At 39.5% G+C, this 16,132-nt stretch overlaps 1 protein-coding gene across 22 annotated transcripts in view; it reads left to right on the top strand.

The window, feature by feature from the left end:
• ptprfa (protein tyrosine phosphatase receptor type Fa) overlaps positions 1-16,132 on the top strand; it is a 315,231-nt gene that overhangs the window by 131,983 nt on the left and 167,116 nt on the right. For all 22 annotated transcript variants that reach the window (XM_034237428.1, XM_034237408.1, XM_034237427.1 and 19 more), the window contains exon 4: positions 8,963-9,104. In XM_034237428.1, the coding sequence (XP_034093319.1) occupies positions 8,963-9,104 (142 nt within the window). The remainder of the gene's footprint in view (positions 1-8,962; positions 9,105-16,132) is intronic.

Raw genomic sequence — 16,132 nt, 5'->3', positions numbered from 1 at the left:
GCTGTACGTAAAGTAGTTTATTCTTCTAGGTCTTAACTTTTAAACGTTTTAATTTCCCACTGCTTGTTGACACATTGGGATGGCAAATCAACAAGAACAAACAAACAATACAAGGAAAAAACATTTTAGATTGTCACTACACATTGACAGTAAACACCGCGTTCACTGACAGATTTCCTGTACAATGAGGGACTATAAGCAACATTTCAGACTGCTTTTCTGGTTTTATCCAAAGCTGTGTTCCCATGTAAGTTTTGGTTATCATCTGTATCGTCTTTGGGTTTGATTACCGCTGTAGTTGTGCATTGCTTGTATATAAACAAAGGAAAAGAGTATGAAAGACTGACTGACAACATTTAGCCTACAGAGAACAGAACAGTTGTAATAAGCTAATGTGGGTAATGAAAATAAGTTTCTTAATGAATGAAAAGTCTGAGATAAAAGTCTCAAAATGACATGAAAAGGATATGTATCTAGAGTACCTTGAAGCTTAGTCCACACAACACATCTAACAGTTCAGTGTTTGTTCTGCAATAGGAAACACTTTCTCATCAGTATTAGCAACATTCATTTTATTAATTCTCACAGAGTAAAGCTCTGCATGACACATTTATTGTATTTCAAATAACTTAGTTAGAATAGATTTATTTCAAACTGTTACAAAACAACAAAACTCCAAGGTTACAATACAGAATTAGTGATCTTCAATTATCTGTTATTTAAAGTGGACCTATTATGCTATATTGGAAACATATATTGTAGGGCCATACCTATAAAAACATGTCTGTGAAGTTTTTTGCTTAAAATACCAAACAGATCACCCATTGTAGCAATAGGCGCGTTCACACCGCAGTACTTTTCCCACTTTAGTTCCGATATAGTTCCGAAATGTTGCGTTCACACTAGTGCTGCACGATTTTGGGAAAAAATCGAATTGCGATTTTTCTGACAAATATTGCGATTGCGATTCGAATTGCGATATTTATTTTTAAGCGACCCAACGGAAGTTTATTGTAAAATGCAGCCATAACTCCGGCTAGGAAGGTCGTATCAACATACTCCCGTCTCTAGCACCCCCGCAGTCCGAGCTACGAGTGAAAGAACTAAACTTACATGAAACTTCCGTTGGGTTGCTTTAAAGTCAAGCTTCAGTTAAAGATTCACCCTTTTAGATGTAGAACATGTGATGGAGCATTACTAACCTGACTCAGATGGTTTGTTTCACCAAACCATCTAGGAAAGCTCCATTGGAAGCCATTTGGAAAGGGCAGGCACTTTAAAAAGCACTTGGCAGGTGATTGGATCAATCTGTCTATCACCTTCTATCATGGGCCACTTCTGATTGATTAACAATGGCTGGTACATGTGGAGCACTTCTGATTGGTGTGGATGACTGACACACAAGAAGAACAAAAAAAAAGTTGTAAAAAAAAAAAAGTTAAAAACAATCGCAGGCTTTGCGATTTGATAATCGCATCATCTCGAATCGCGATTTCGATTTAAAATCGATTAATCGTTCAGCCCTAGTTCACACCAAAAAGAGCCGGAACCAAAATTAGTTAATGAGAACCTTTTCACCCCCTTTTCCGTCCCTGCTAGAGAGCAGGGACTTTTGTGGGAGAAAAAGGTTCCTATGTCTGATTGGCTGGGCGGATTGCAAACCACGCCCCGTAAAACTCCCAAAAAGTTTTGTGAAGACGCCATTTTATTATCCTCGCATTAGCATTATTAGCATTAGCATTAGCCCAGCGCAGAAACGCAGAGAGACTAACTTATGGCAACACAAAATAAAACATGGGAGCGGTGGAGATGAGGAGGTGTCGGCGTTCTGGCGATTTACTCAGAAGGCTTCAGAAGAAGCTGCTGGGAGTCCCAGCAGCTTCTACTGAAGCCAGTCCCCAACTCCGGGGACTTCCGGCCGGGGACTTTGGGCGGCAGTATACGCCGTGAAGTGGTTTGCGGCCTGCCAGTAAACCCAAAGCAGAAGAAGAAGAAGTGACGTCAGCGGCTTCATTTTCATTTTTTTACATGTGACAAAATATGCATTGCGCATTTGCGAGTTTTTACATGTGACAAACGGTGATTTGCAGAGTTTTTACATGTGACAAATGGTGATTTGCATTGCATCTGACAGAATGAAGACTTTTGTGTTTTATTACAGAATGAAGACTTTTGCATCTGACAGAATGAAGACTTTTGTGTTTTATTATTTGGGGTTAAGACAGAGCCTATCATACTGAATACATATTAGAGCAAATCTCTGTTATCAGTCCTTTTCTTCAGACTATTATTGCTAAATTTGAAAGAGTCCTTACCAGCTTTGGAATTGTGTGTCGGGTAGTGACTGTCACTACCCGATCTGCAGCTCTGCCCGATCTGCTGTGCGCATGTGCGAGATGGTCCGCCATATTGGACAACGCCGGACGGCAACCCAAGTAGGACAAAATTGACATCTAGACCGTCTGAACCATTCGCAAGTTTTTACATGTGACAAAATATGCATTGCGCATTCGCAAGTTTTTACATGTGACAAACGGTGATTTGCAGAGTTTTTACATGTGACAAACGGTGATTTGCATTGCATCTGACAGAATGAAGACTTTTGCATCTGACAGAATGAAGACTTTTGTGTTTTATTATAGAATGAAGACTTTTGCATCTGACAGAATGAAGACTTTTGTGTTTTATTATTTGGGGTTAAGACAGAGCCTATCATACTGAATACATATTAGAGCAAATCTCTGTTATCAGTCCTTTTCTTCAGACTATTATTGCTAAATTTGAAAGAGTCCTTACCAGCTTTGGAATTGTGTGTGTGTATATATATATATATATATATATATATATATATATATATATATATATATATATATACACACAATCCCATATATATATATATATATATATATATATATATATAGCACCTTCTGCCATATCGTCACCCTTTGCAGTGATTGACTTGAACACTGAGAATGTTTTTATGAACTTCAGACATTTTCATATACAAATGTGATCATACACCAACACACATTTTAGAGATATACATTTTTCACACACAACCATTTACTAAATTAAACCATATCCCATCATAATACGAGCAAATAAGAAGGCACAGCAATAAATATATTGTGTGTGTGTGGGTGGGTGGGGGGTGTTAAGATCCAGGTCCAATGGGGGCAGAGGGGAGAGGTGGGAGAGTTCAGCATCCTACAGGAAATGTCATTTGCATGTAATATTATTTATTCATATGGAATTATATAACTGGAGTTTGTTATCCTTTAATTTTGCTTGATTAATTAAAAAAACACAAACACAAACATAAAAAAGGGGTCATTCAGGAATACAATTATTATATTATAAATAATAATAAAATAATAAATTATATTATAATATTGAATTAAATATTTTTTTGTATAGTATTATTTCATTTAGAAAGGCAATACAAATACAATAGAATAAAAATACAATACAAAACTTGGGACAGAGCTAAGTAACTGATCAGTTAGTCACAACACAAAATAACAGGAGAATGAGAATTAATGACCTTTTACTGTAAAGTTCGATGACGCACGGCGCATTTGATCTCGCTCATTTTTAGAGAGGTCTGTGTGAAATTCACCTTCAGACATGTATTCTCTCAAATTGTTGTAAAACACTAAAGTCTTCATTCTGTCAGATGCAATGCAAATCACCGTTTGTCACATGTAAAAACTCTGCAAATCACCGTTTGTCACATGTAAAAACTCGCGAATGCGCAATGCATATTTTGTCACATGTAAAAACTTGCGAATGGTTCAGACGGTCTAGATGTCAATGTTGTCCTACTTGGGTTTGCCGTCCGGCGTTGTCCAATATGGCGGACCATCTCGCACATGCGCACAGCAGATCGGGCAGAGCTGCAGATCGGGTAGTGACAGTGACAGTGGCTGCTTCTCAGGTCGATTAAATGAAATCCTTGCTTCCCTCACTTGCGTCGTTTCCCTGCGTTTAGTCCCTCCCACCAGGGAAGCATGGAGGGACGCAAGGAAACCACGAGAAGCAGGGAAATTAGTTTTAAGAGCAATGGGACGTTCTTTCCTCCGGAGCGTCACGTGAAGCGACGTCCGTTTGTGATGACGCTGCACAGCTGATCGTCTGACAGCAGCCAGCTCTGTCCCCGTTATTTCCACACACACCCCCGCCTCTGTTAGCACCTATGGTTAGCACACATTTACTGACACAAACATTTGTATCATCTGTTGTAGATCCCAATAAATAAAATAAAATAAGAACTCATTCTCAAAAAAGATAAACGCCATTCTTAAAATGTATAAACGAACAATAGTTTGATTAATATTGATTAGAGTGCACAAAAGAAATAAAATAATTGAGAGAAGAAAAAGAGATATGTTATCTATCAAAACCCAGTTATATTAACATTCATTGGATTGCACACTTTGTTTGTTTGTTTGTTTGTTTGGATATATAGCACATTAACATTTGAATAGCACTTAATGACTGAATGGAAATGACAATAAATGAAAATGTAAAACGAAAAAAGCGATCATGAAAATGTTTCCAACAAATGAATAAAATGATTTTTGACCACTTTGTTGTTCAGATATATCACATATTTGTAACTAAATGAAACATTAATTGAAACAAAACACGGTATAAACTGAGGAGTGACTCCCGTGAGGTTCATGTATTTTCTTCACTCCGCTGGGAAACGGCTCTCATGTCAAGAAGCATGAGATCAGTGCATGCACTGCATCGTCCAATCAGTGAGCGATACACAGTAAGGGGGCGGGGCGAGTATCTGAGGATTTCATCGGAGGATGGTCTGGTGGTTCCTCGATTATCGCTCCTCCATTATCGCTCCTCGCTCCTCGATCCTCGGTCCTCCGGCAGAAATAAGAGCCATGGGACGGTACTCAAGATGGCGCAGGCAAATCAACTTCCGGTGAGACCGAGGAGCGAGGAAATTAAAATAGTCGACCTGAGAAGCAGCCAGTGACAGTCAGTACCAGATATGTTCGGGCTACCAGATATGTTCGGGTGTATTTCCGTCGCATCCGTCTTCCGTCATATTCGTCATATTTTACGGCAACTCAAGAGGGCCACCACGGTCAAATTCCGAACATTTAAACATAGCCGACACTTCATTCTTTACTTTGTCCGTTATTATATGTAGAAGATATACATTTTTTCTCCGTCATGTTGTTTCCATAGCAACAACTTCAAACAATAACAACTAACCGCTAGCCGCAAAGCTAGCATCACAGCCACTGCTCCGTTTTCGGAGACTTTGCACACGTTTTTCACAAACATTTTCACACGCTAGGAGTACTTCCACTAGCTTCGTCTTGATCTGTAGATGTGATTTGATGTGTCGTGTGTCCCCCAACTCCTCTCCAAAGTTCAGATATTTAATAAAATACTCAGGGGAGTTTCCTGAATTGTCATGCCCAAAACCAAGCACTAGGCCCTGGGTAAATTAAGAGGCTGATCTCGGGCACTTTTGTCCACTTTCCCTGGTGGTCGAAACTCAAGCCAGACATCCCTGGAATCGTCTCAGAGAGTAGATGATCAGTGGGGCCTTGTTTTTACTGAATGATGTGTTTTTTTTAATGGGGAATTCAAATATGAGCTTATTTTTAGGATTTTCGGAGACTTTGCACACGTTTTCACAAACATTTTCACGCTAGTATATAGAGTATGGGAGTACTTCCATTCGCTTCGCCTTGATCTGTAGATGTGATTTGATGTGTCGTGTGTCTCCCAACTCCTCTCCAAAGTTCAGATACTATATAAAAATACTAAAAGGTAAATAAAACATTAAACATAATGACAAAATAACAACCTGAAATATATGTATTCTATCTACACATTTCGTAATTATCTAATCTAGTGGCCTTATAAAAGTGTTGGCTAAAGTAACGCAGAATAGATATATTTTTTAATTGTAAATAATTATAAACATTATTTATGTGCACAAGTACATGGGACCCCACCAAAGCACCTCACACATAACAAGCTGTCCCGAGTTCCTCCGGCTGCAGTTCCGCAGACGGCCGGTGTGTGGCAGCAGAGCGCTGGGAGCAGAGGGAGGTGAGTATATGACGGATATGACGGATGACGGATGCGACGGAAATACACCCGAACATATCTGGTACCCCGAACATATCTGGTACTGACACCGGTGTGAACGCGATCTGTACTTAGTTCATGAGAACTAAAGAGTTCTCATGAACTAAGTTCTGATGAACCTTTGTGGGAAAAGTACTGCGGTGTGAATGCGCCTCATGCCTCATACTGCTCATACATACCCCATTTTTGCAGCCCTGTTAGAGAAAAGCGGATTTTGGGTCCTTAGCTTGAAAAAATAAAAAAGAGGAGGCGGAGCTAATGCCTGATCAGAATTCTACCAGAGATAAAGTTAAATTTGGTTGTGATAAAACGCTATCCTGTTTTAAACCACATCAAGGATTATTTCTGAAACAGTATGGAGCTGAAATGCTTTTTCTCTTGCAGGTTTATCACAAGGTGAGTTCCTTTTTTATTTCCTGCTTTATAATCACATGTGCTCTACAGTACAGTTTAGCTCTGAGTGTTAGCGAGGCTTGCTAATGTAAACAAAGACGAGATTACGTCCAAAACACGTCAGGCATTGTTTCTGATAGCAACTCTCTGTGGGTCCGCTGCCGATTTGACACAAGCCCCCAGGAAGTGCGCCGGAGTCTGATGAGAATATTCGTTGTGGCCAAACGGTGGTACTACACTTCCTTTAGGTTGCTGGGCCCGGAAACACTTTTTCCCATTGACTTACATCGGGAATGAGTGGTCTGTAACTCGTGTAAAAACATTCGTTCCTCAAGTTGTAAAAATGTGCTAATAACGTTATTCTGAGAGTTATTTCCCTCTGCATTATGAACGCATCTAATCCACGGGACCGCGCCGCCCGGCACGTTCATTGATTGATTGATTGAAAAGTGTATTAACAGCTTGTATATTGGGTACAGTACAGTACAGCTCAAAACATACAATTGTTAAGGGGATGCAGACCAGAGAAAGACTTTCGTCTTGTTTACATCAGGGTCCCCCATTTCCAATTCATCATGTCATTTAAGACATATAAGACATATTTGACATACAGATGGCTTATTTACAATTTACATACAGGTTTTTTTTTTACATACAGATTGCTTGTTTACAATTTTCATGGGACGTGTTCAGCACTACATGCGTTTACCTTTACCCATGGATGCACAATAACAACGGACCCATATCGCCTTACTGCCATCCCAGGGAGCTGTAATAATGGATATATTGCACATGTTTGCTGTAATTCATCATTTGTAAAATATTATACTACATGGGCTGTATGATGTAAATCTTGTACCTTAAATGTTGTATTAAATAAAGTTAATATTACCGACGGGACTAGTTAGGATGCCACCTGGGCGCCTCCCTAGGGAGGTGTTCCAGGCACGTCCAGCTGGGAAGAGACCAAGGGGTAGACCTAGGACCAGGTGGAGGGATTATATCTCTTCGCTGGCCTGGGAGCGCCTTGGGATCCCCCAGTCAGAGCTGGTTGATGTCGCCAGGGAAAAGAAAGTTTGGGGCTCTCTGCTGGAACTGCTACCCCCGCGACCCGACCACGGATAAGCGGGAGAAGATGGATGGATGGATGAATATTACCGACGTTAGATTAACGTCCCTGTAGCTTATTATTGCACTAAGAAGCTTATTGCACTGTGTGTATATATATATATATATATATATATATACAGTGAAATAATTCTTTCATGCTAAATGAAACTCTGTTGGATATCACTAGATCCTGTTACAGCGTAATATTAGTACATAACGATTGATGTTCACATTAGCATAATTACTAGCTAGCTGCTAACTGCCGCCTCGTTAATATCAAATCCATCATAATAACAAACCATTACCATGCTGTCATGAACGCACGGTGCTGTTACGTGTACGCAAATTGACGTGCTTGATGTGTACTTCTCAGGCATGCCGGGTAATCTGTGACGTTTCACTCTCTCAAAAATTGGGCCATTTTATCATCATGAGCTAATGAGCAACTCTCATAGGAATGAATGAGGCCCCGCCTCCCACGCTATATCCAGTTCTTATTATACATCCATGATTTGACATCATATCGGCAGCAAATCTATCCGCTCGTTGTACACCCGTTTTTAAAAGATTTGGGTACGGAGGAAAAGAGAAAGGGTTTTATTTTCTGACGCTGCGTGAGTTCCCCGACGCACCGGGGACACATATTTATCTATAAAAGACATCAAAAAGTGCATTTTGCATGATAGGTCCCCTTTAAGTTAACTTCCCCCTTTATATATATTTTTCAACGTTAGAAAATACACAGACACCAATACAAGTCAGTGGTTAACATATTGTATCTCTTTTTGTTTTAAATAGAACGCAAACAAAATCTCTCTGATTCAGTCGGGTTAGTTGTTTTCTCCTGCTTTCAGGTTTTTATGCTAAGCTAGGCTAACCAGGTTATGACTCTGGCTTTGTTCTTAACACATAGACATTAAATTAATGTCCATTTTCTCATCTCGCTCTCAGAAATAATATAGTTAACCATTATACTAAAACCTGTGAACAGTCCTACTTTTACAGCAGCACATAGCAAAGTAATCATCTAATAACACTTTGAAAGATTTATGTCCAAATTCATCTCAAGTGTATAACATTCAAAATAATGTATTGGCTGATTTAAAACAGGATAATGTTTCAAATGAACTATGACATTTTAAAATACTTGAAACTATGTTTTCGAACTTCCTTGAAACTCTTCTGTTCTTTTGTGAAATTAGAAATAATTTCCCCAAGTCAAACACGATTGTTATAAGTTCCTGCGACAGGAAGGAGCAAACAGGATGGATTTGGATGTAGATGTCAGTGTTGATTACTTTTAATCCTACTCCCGTTCTTTTGTCCTCAGGTGATTGAGTTTGATGACGGCTCGGGCTCCGTGCTGCGTATCCAGCCTCTGAGGACCCACCGCGATGAAGCCATCTATGAATGCACCGCCAGCAACAGCGTGGGAGAGATCAACACCAGCACCAAGCTCACTGTCTTAGAAGGTAGGACCTGTCCCACTAATGTCCCATACATGCCATGTTCCCTAGCTGTTACTCCTACTAATGCCTTCCCTCAGTCTCAATGGAAACTGAAGGGCTTTTCATGTTGATGTGAATCTGTGTTGCCCTTACATTAAAGCTGTTTCTCATGTGGTCACTAAACACATTGTTCACTCTTATTGACGGAGCCTGTTTGTTGGCAGTTTTAACCATTAAGCAACAAGTTACATCCTTAGGTTGATGATGTAACCCATTTCTTTAATTAAATCCACCAAGAAAACGTGGTATTCAAATCGTCTCCATCAATAAAGTGCATCACTATTCCTGATTAGTCGAGGATCACGCAAATGTGTTGTTGTGATAGGAGATGTTATGATTTATCGCAGCAGCACGAGGTCACTGAAAACATGAATGAGCAGCAGCACTTAAGGTCCACTCATTCAGTTGGAGTGGTACCAGAGTCATGGTATCTTATGATGCATTTCCACTGAAGCGCATAGCACGGTTTAAGCGTGCCGTGACAAACCCGGACCGTTTTTTGTTGCGTTTCCACTAGGGGTAGTTCCGGCTAACGGGTACTTTTTCACAGTTTTTCTAAACTAGTGACGTGAGTGGATACAACTACAACACAATGAACATATTTTACTGTGATTTAATTGTAATACACGTTTCAAAATGATGCAGGAGTAACAACATTGCATTGAAGATGACGTCACGGCTCCGCCTACACTGCGTTACTATAGTTACTGCCCCAGCTACTAAACTGTAATGGAAACGCAGCATAAAGTGAGCCTGGCCTACCAAGGCCTAACTATACCGTACTAAGCCGTGCGAGGCCCTGCAGTGGAAATACGCCATTAGAGTCAAATGGTGTGTTAACTGGTATGGGACAGTTCGAGTGAGTGCTGTAACTTGTTGCCACCAAAGGCCCAGGAATTTGAGTACAGTACATAAGTATAAGGAGGAGAGACATACAGTACTTTTTTGACATTTCTTAACAAAGATGATGAGTGTATTTCCTGCAATATAAGGCAGTGTGTGTGGAGTGTTTTTAATTTAATACAACCCACCACCAAATGCCAAAGTTGTTAAATTAAGCAAAACTGAACCAGAAGTTAATTTATTCAATGTTACTTTGGAGACAGGTGCTATGTTGTATTTATTTTGCCCGGCATGTCTCATGTTCATGCACAATTGCATCCATCTTCACAGTTGGCACAGGTCATTTAAAGTGTTTTGTGATGGCTCTGTGCTCGGTTTCCTTTTTTGTGGAAACTGTTCCTCAAATGCTGTGTATAAATCTTCTGATGCAGTTTTGAAGATGTAGTGGCAGCGCAAACAGACATCCACAAAATAGACTTTGTTTTTTTAGTGAATTCCAGTTTGTTTGAGGTTTTATAGCTTCATGGTTTCTGGAAATAGCATTTTGCCCTAACAATGGATCTGGTCCTTATCTGTAGGGACAACACAATGAGGGCTATGGCGTCATCGATTGAGGAAATGATCGTTTGGGCGTACACACGGAGCCGCAAGCGTTTCGTCTACAGACTTACCGACTTTGGGAGCTGTTTTCAAAGTGTATCGGTTTCGGGCTCCGAAGCTGCGGCTCCGTTTTGGCTTCGTGTGGACGAACCGTCTATAATACGATAAAGAACTTTAGCGGATACAACTGAAATTGTCTTTGTGTGGACTTGGCCTCAGTCAGTGCTGAGTCAATGGTAAATGATTCATTTGACTTGATAACTAGTACTTTAAAGTCCTAGTGAGATCAAAAGTAAACTTTAAGTTGCTGTTTAGTATGTATTTTGCCACCAAATAACAAACACATATTTAACCCAATAATCACTACATTAGAGGCAGAAATGTTTTGTTTGATTATTATAAACTGCTTTCATTTTGGTTTATTATGATGGATGATTGTGATAGCTAATGGCTCCAAGCAGTTGACAAATTACAACCAAGCTAGCTAACCAATCAGAAACTGGGCTCTGGTTTCAGACAGAGGGTGAAAATAGGTGCTTCAGCACAGGCAGTATGAGAACAATAAAGACCTTTTTGAACATTAAAGCATGGAAACATGTCACAGTAGAGGCACAAATTACAAATATGAACCTGAAAATGAGCATAATAGGGCCCCAAATTTAAGGTTTGGTGGGGCACCATTTTAATTGAAACTACTTTAATTTTTACTTCCACATAAGAATATTGTCTTAATTTTCTTTATTCATTTATATTGCGCAATACCTGCTTTTAGAACAATGACAAATACAAATTAATTGTCTATAGTTCAGTTAGGAACATCCCTATGTCCCAGGGCCTGTGTGTCCATTCGATCCATTGTCTATTGTTGTTTTGGCCACTGTAAAGATGTAAATGTCGAAAATCAAGAAAACTGTCTTGCATTTCATTTTGACCTAAAGGAAAACACTTGCTCACAACATAAACATGTTTGCATTACAAATTAGTATGGCTTTAATGCATTGTCTGAGTTTCTTGCTATGAAGTCAATCAAACAGTTTATTTAGCCTGGGATCATTTCTCTAAACACACATTTCTACCACACTACATCAGACATGGCTCTGAGCTAAGCTCCCTATTTGATGGAACAGAACGTCAGTATGTGATTTGGCTGTCAGATGTCTGAGTTAGAGCCCAGTATTGAGCAGGAATGTGTTGAAAGTTATTTTGGCTGGGAACCTCCTGTAGGCGTGTCTCTAGACAGCTCTGCTCTCTGCCAGCAGGCGAGATGGAGCCCAAACACATTTATTTAATCGACACTCTAATTGATAGACAAACAACCCCACACACAAATGGTCCGCTCTCTGGCAGCCTTTTCCAAATCACTCAGGAACCCATTATACTTCCATGTAGATATTGTGAGCAGAAAACACAGCCTGAGGCTCAACAGCCAAAGCCTTTTGTCTCTTAAATCACTCAGGGTCTTGTTAAAGGAGAGTGATGGACCAGACTAATAATCAGTGTTAACAAATTAATATGTAAAGCTTTATAATAAGTTGTGTCCATATCAACCGATTAACCCTGATTCCAATTTATTATTTGTATTAATGGAGAATTTCCAAGTAGTCCACGTACAATCGGGTACAGGGCCGCCCCTCCCTACAGGCCAATCACGCAGGCTGCATGGGGCCCCGCCCAGAGGGCCTCAGCTGCTGTGCGCAGTTCTCCGCTCAGTTCTCCGCGCACCCCCCGCGAGAGTGAGAGGTGACAAGGGGAGCACGTCTGTAACCCGACACCATTGCAATGAATCGACATCTGACCAATCACGGCTTTGATACGGCCACTAGTGCAGGTGAAGAGATGTCGGTGAAAAGACAGTTTCAGTCCGGAGCAAGCAAGAGGGGAAAAAACAAAACATGAAGAAACTAGAGCATCACTCAAAGGTGGGTTATTGTATGAGTCAAATGTACAACTTGCGAATGTTGTATAAGTCAAATTGCCAATTGCCATATTAAAACATCAGCTGCAATTCACGACATGAAGAAGACAGTCTCTGCAGCATATAGGCTAATGGAGATGCAGTTATTTCCAGCATTCTTTATTTACCATTCATTCAAGTATGTTATGCCTTTTATCTGCTGATGTACAGGAGGAAGAGTGATAAACTGTCTGTCTAGTTGGCTTACATAACAGTTAAAGTTTCCAGCCTAAAAAACATGGAGCATTTTTCGCCCTTATGTTCATTTTTATGTCAATTTGCACATTTCATGGTGACGCTCAGCCTCTCCCCTTAACTCCTAACAGTCATCATCATGTCAACCACAACACAGAGAAACACTGATAGGAATGTGTGTGTAGTTGTTGATACATTGCTGACAGAGGGAACTAGAATACAGATTTAAGAAATATCAGTTTTTGAGCATGTCATAAGCATGTTTTGTCTTGACTATATTACAACTCTATTATAATAAAATAATATAGTATTTAAATTATTGAATTGATTATGATTATTATTATTATTATTAGTAGAAGTTGTTTATTTGCATTAATTATATTTTAATCTTTTTGAGGCTAGTATTTGGCAGGAAATGCAGACGTATTCACCTGTAAACGCATACTGAACGACATACATGCACATTTACCATTTACCTCACTGCATAAAAAAGTGTTGATAATAATAATAAACAGGAATTATATTTGCAAAGTAGCCTACTTTGTTTCCAAAAAACATTGTTTTCACTCCTGTCGGTTGGGGGGGGGGGCCTCATCTCACAATGTCGCTTGGGGCCCCAAGTTGGCCAGGGGGGGGGAGGGAGGAGACAGCAGGATCGGAAGTCAATACAATAGAGAGATATGAGAAGTACTTTTCACGCGTGGGAGTAGTGTGCCATTCTGCTGAAAACATCATATACTTTTCTCTTTTGGTTGATTGTGACGCTCAGAAGGAGTCACTCCAAACAAGCCTCTTGTGGCACTTCTGGTTGAATCAACATCAGTGCCTCTTACTCTGCTACATTTCTTTCCCACTGTTTTACCGTCCCATAATGCTCGCTCTGTGTCAGCAATCTCTGCGAGGTGACTTTTTGTTCTGTATTTCTTCCTGTGAGATGCCCTGCCTAAGGGCACTTTGACAGTGAGGGTGATAGTGTAGATATAAGGGTGCCAGAGCTCTTTCTCTGTGCCCTGCCAGAATACATATTTGTTTGCATGATAGGGACAACATGATGATAATAGGCATTATAAATAATCTATAATATAATGGAGTCATAGCATTCAGTAACAGCTTATCCATCATTATGTATGAATGACTGTATTCATACATAATGTCTCCCATAAATGAGATTTATACCAATCGACCGACAGACCAACCAACCAACCAATGAATCAATCAACCAACCAACCAACCAACCAACCAACCAACCAACCAACCAACCAACCAACCAACCAACCAACCAACCAACCAACCAACCAACCAACCAACCAACCAACCAACCAACCACTCAATCGATCACTGAATTGATCAATCAATCAACTAATCAATCCTGAGTCCTTGTAGCCACAGGGACACTGCCTAGTTCCTTACAGCAAATATGTTCTGAAATATATGTAATGCAGACCTAATTTAATGTTGTTAATAACACTATTGATGATGATGGTTACATCCAAAATATTCTTACATTTTGTTGATGTTTATTTGACTTCACATTATTATGAATGGAGGATGTAAACCTTCTACAGACTGCTCCGCCCCTTAAACCCTAATATGTAGGAAGAAAATGTGGGGAAATAAAAACACGACAAACATGTTCTGACAGATTATAATTTTGGTAAATTACAAAAAGTGCTGCCATAAAAGCAATCCTGGTATGAAGCACAGCTTGGAGTATGGAGAACACCTACAATATTATTAATTTTGTTTTACATTTCTGGCAGTCTTGCAATTGTATTATTGCTTAAAAACCTTAATATAAAGGTTGTGGTATTAGATGAAGGTATTATGTTCCCTGTTTAATGAGCACACATTGAACAGGGAAAATAATGCTTTGTCTGGCTCAGACTTTTTTATATGTGTGTGCAGAAACACAGAGGTTAGATCAGTCCTTCTGTGCATTGAAGTTAAAGGTTAACTTCAATGCACAGAAGGACAGAGCAGCCACACTGGGAGGACCCTTCCAGAGATTTAGTGTCAAATAAATCCATGCGCTGTTATTCTGTCTCCATTTCAAATCCCAAACCCCAGGAGGATGACTGATAGAGTGCATGCATTTAAAACAATCTCATCTTTTGGTTACATTTTGATTTCAAAGGGTTAGATTTCTGTCACTCGGCAACGATCTTTGTGTTCACGGTATACAAGTTTAGAGTATCCATTAACAACAGTCCCCAAATTATCCAGATGTCTGCCCTTTACAAGTGCAATTAATATCAGATTGTATTAGTATGTTTTGCTATTGTTGTCAGGTATACCCCACACATACAGTGTGCCAGAAAATTGAGACAAAATGTGCTCATACAATTGAAGTGTTACACAACCATCTGCTGATTGGATGTTCAATTAACCATTTATATGTTCCCGAGTAGATCCCTTGGTCAAATTAAGTCCACGTTGGGTGCCATTGTCTTCTTTTTAGATTATTATTTGTATTTCTTTCAGAAAGGCAATTCACAACAATTAACATGAGCACTTGAGTCCATAATGTAAATATATAGGGCAGATTTAGTCATATAGGCTAATTAGCTGCAAGCCTTTAAATAAAACAAGCTAGGGCACATAAGGACAGAAAAACCACATGAGCACAATGACAGCACATAAGCAACATTTAAGTGCAATTACAGCACATTGTAAAGCCCATATGCCCAATTAAAAGTGTTTTAAAACAAACACACAACACAACAGACACAGATGCACATTCATAAGCAAAGATAACATTTAATTGAGACAATTAGGAAAGAATAAAAATAACCCCTGCTCCATTTTATGACAGCATGGTTAGTGTCCAATCACCACAGATTTGGAGAAGTTTGCAGAGGTTTTATTTACCTCCAGGTATGAGCTACCCGATAGGAAAAGGCTGACAGCCCAGAGGTACTGTTTCCATAAAGAATTTAACAATCCCCTCTGGTAGAATCTCTGGGTGATGAGATCAGATTTTGTTATTGAATTCATTGAGCAAAGGGGGGCCAGACCATGAGAATGTTATATACGGGTAAAATATGTGCACATTTCATCAAGCTTTCACAGTTTAAAAAAACAAATGTAGTTAACATTTTACAGTGCTGACTTGAATTTGGCTTCTGATGTTTTTACAGCCTTAAGAGTCTTGCTGCGGGGCTGTGTTAATAAGTCTATAACTCAAGTGGATCACATTGAAAATCATAATCATGATAACACATACGATTTTGTATTGGGTCTGAAAAGCTGTCTTTTACTATTGTGTCTTTATTTTATATTCATGGCTGTTTTTGTTTCCAATGGCTCTGTATAGATTGAAACATCAAGACAAGACCCGCAGCATTTCTTATTTGCGCTGCTGTCAGAACAAAGAAATCAATGTCAGAGCAGGAGCCAGAGC

This window comes from Gymnodraco acuticeps, unplaced genomic scaffold, assembly GCF_902827175.1.
Source record: "Gymnodraco acuticeps unplaced genomic scaffold, fGymAcu1.1, whole genome shotgun sequence".
Taxonomy (NCBI): Eukaryota; Metazoa; Chordata; class Actinopteri; order Perciformes; family Bathydraconidae; genus Gymnodraco; species Gymnodraco acuticeps.
The sequence above is the reverse complement of the archived record's forward strand: the minus strand, read 5'-3'. Positions and strand labels throughout refer to the sequence as shown.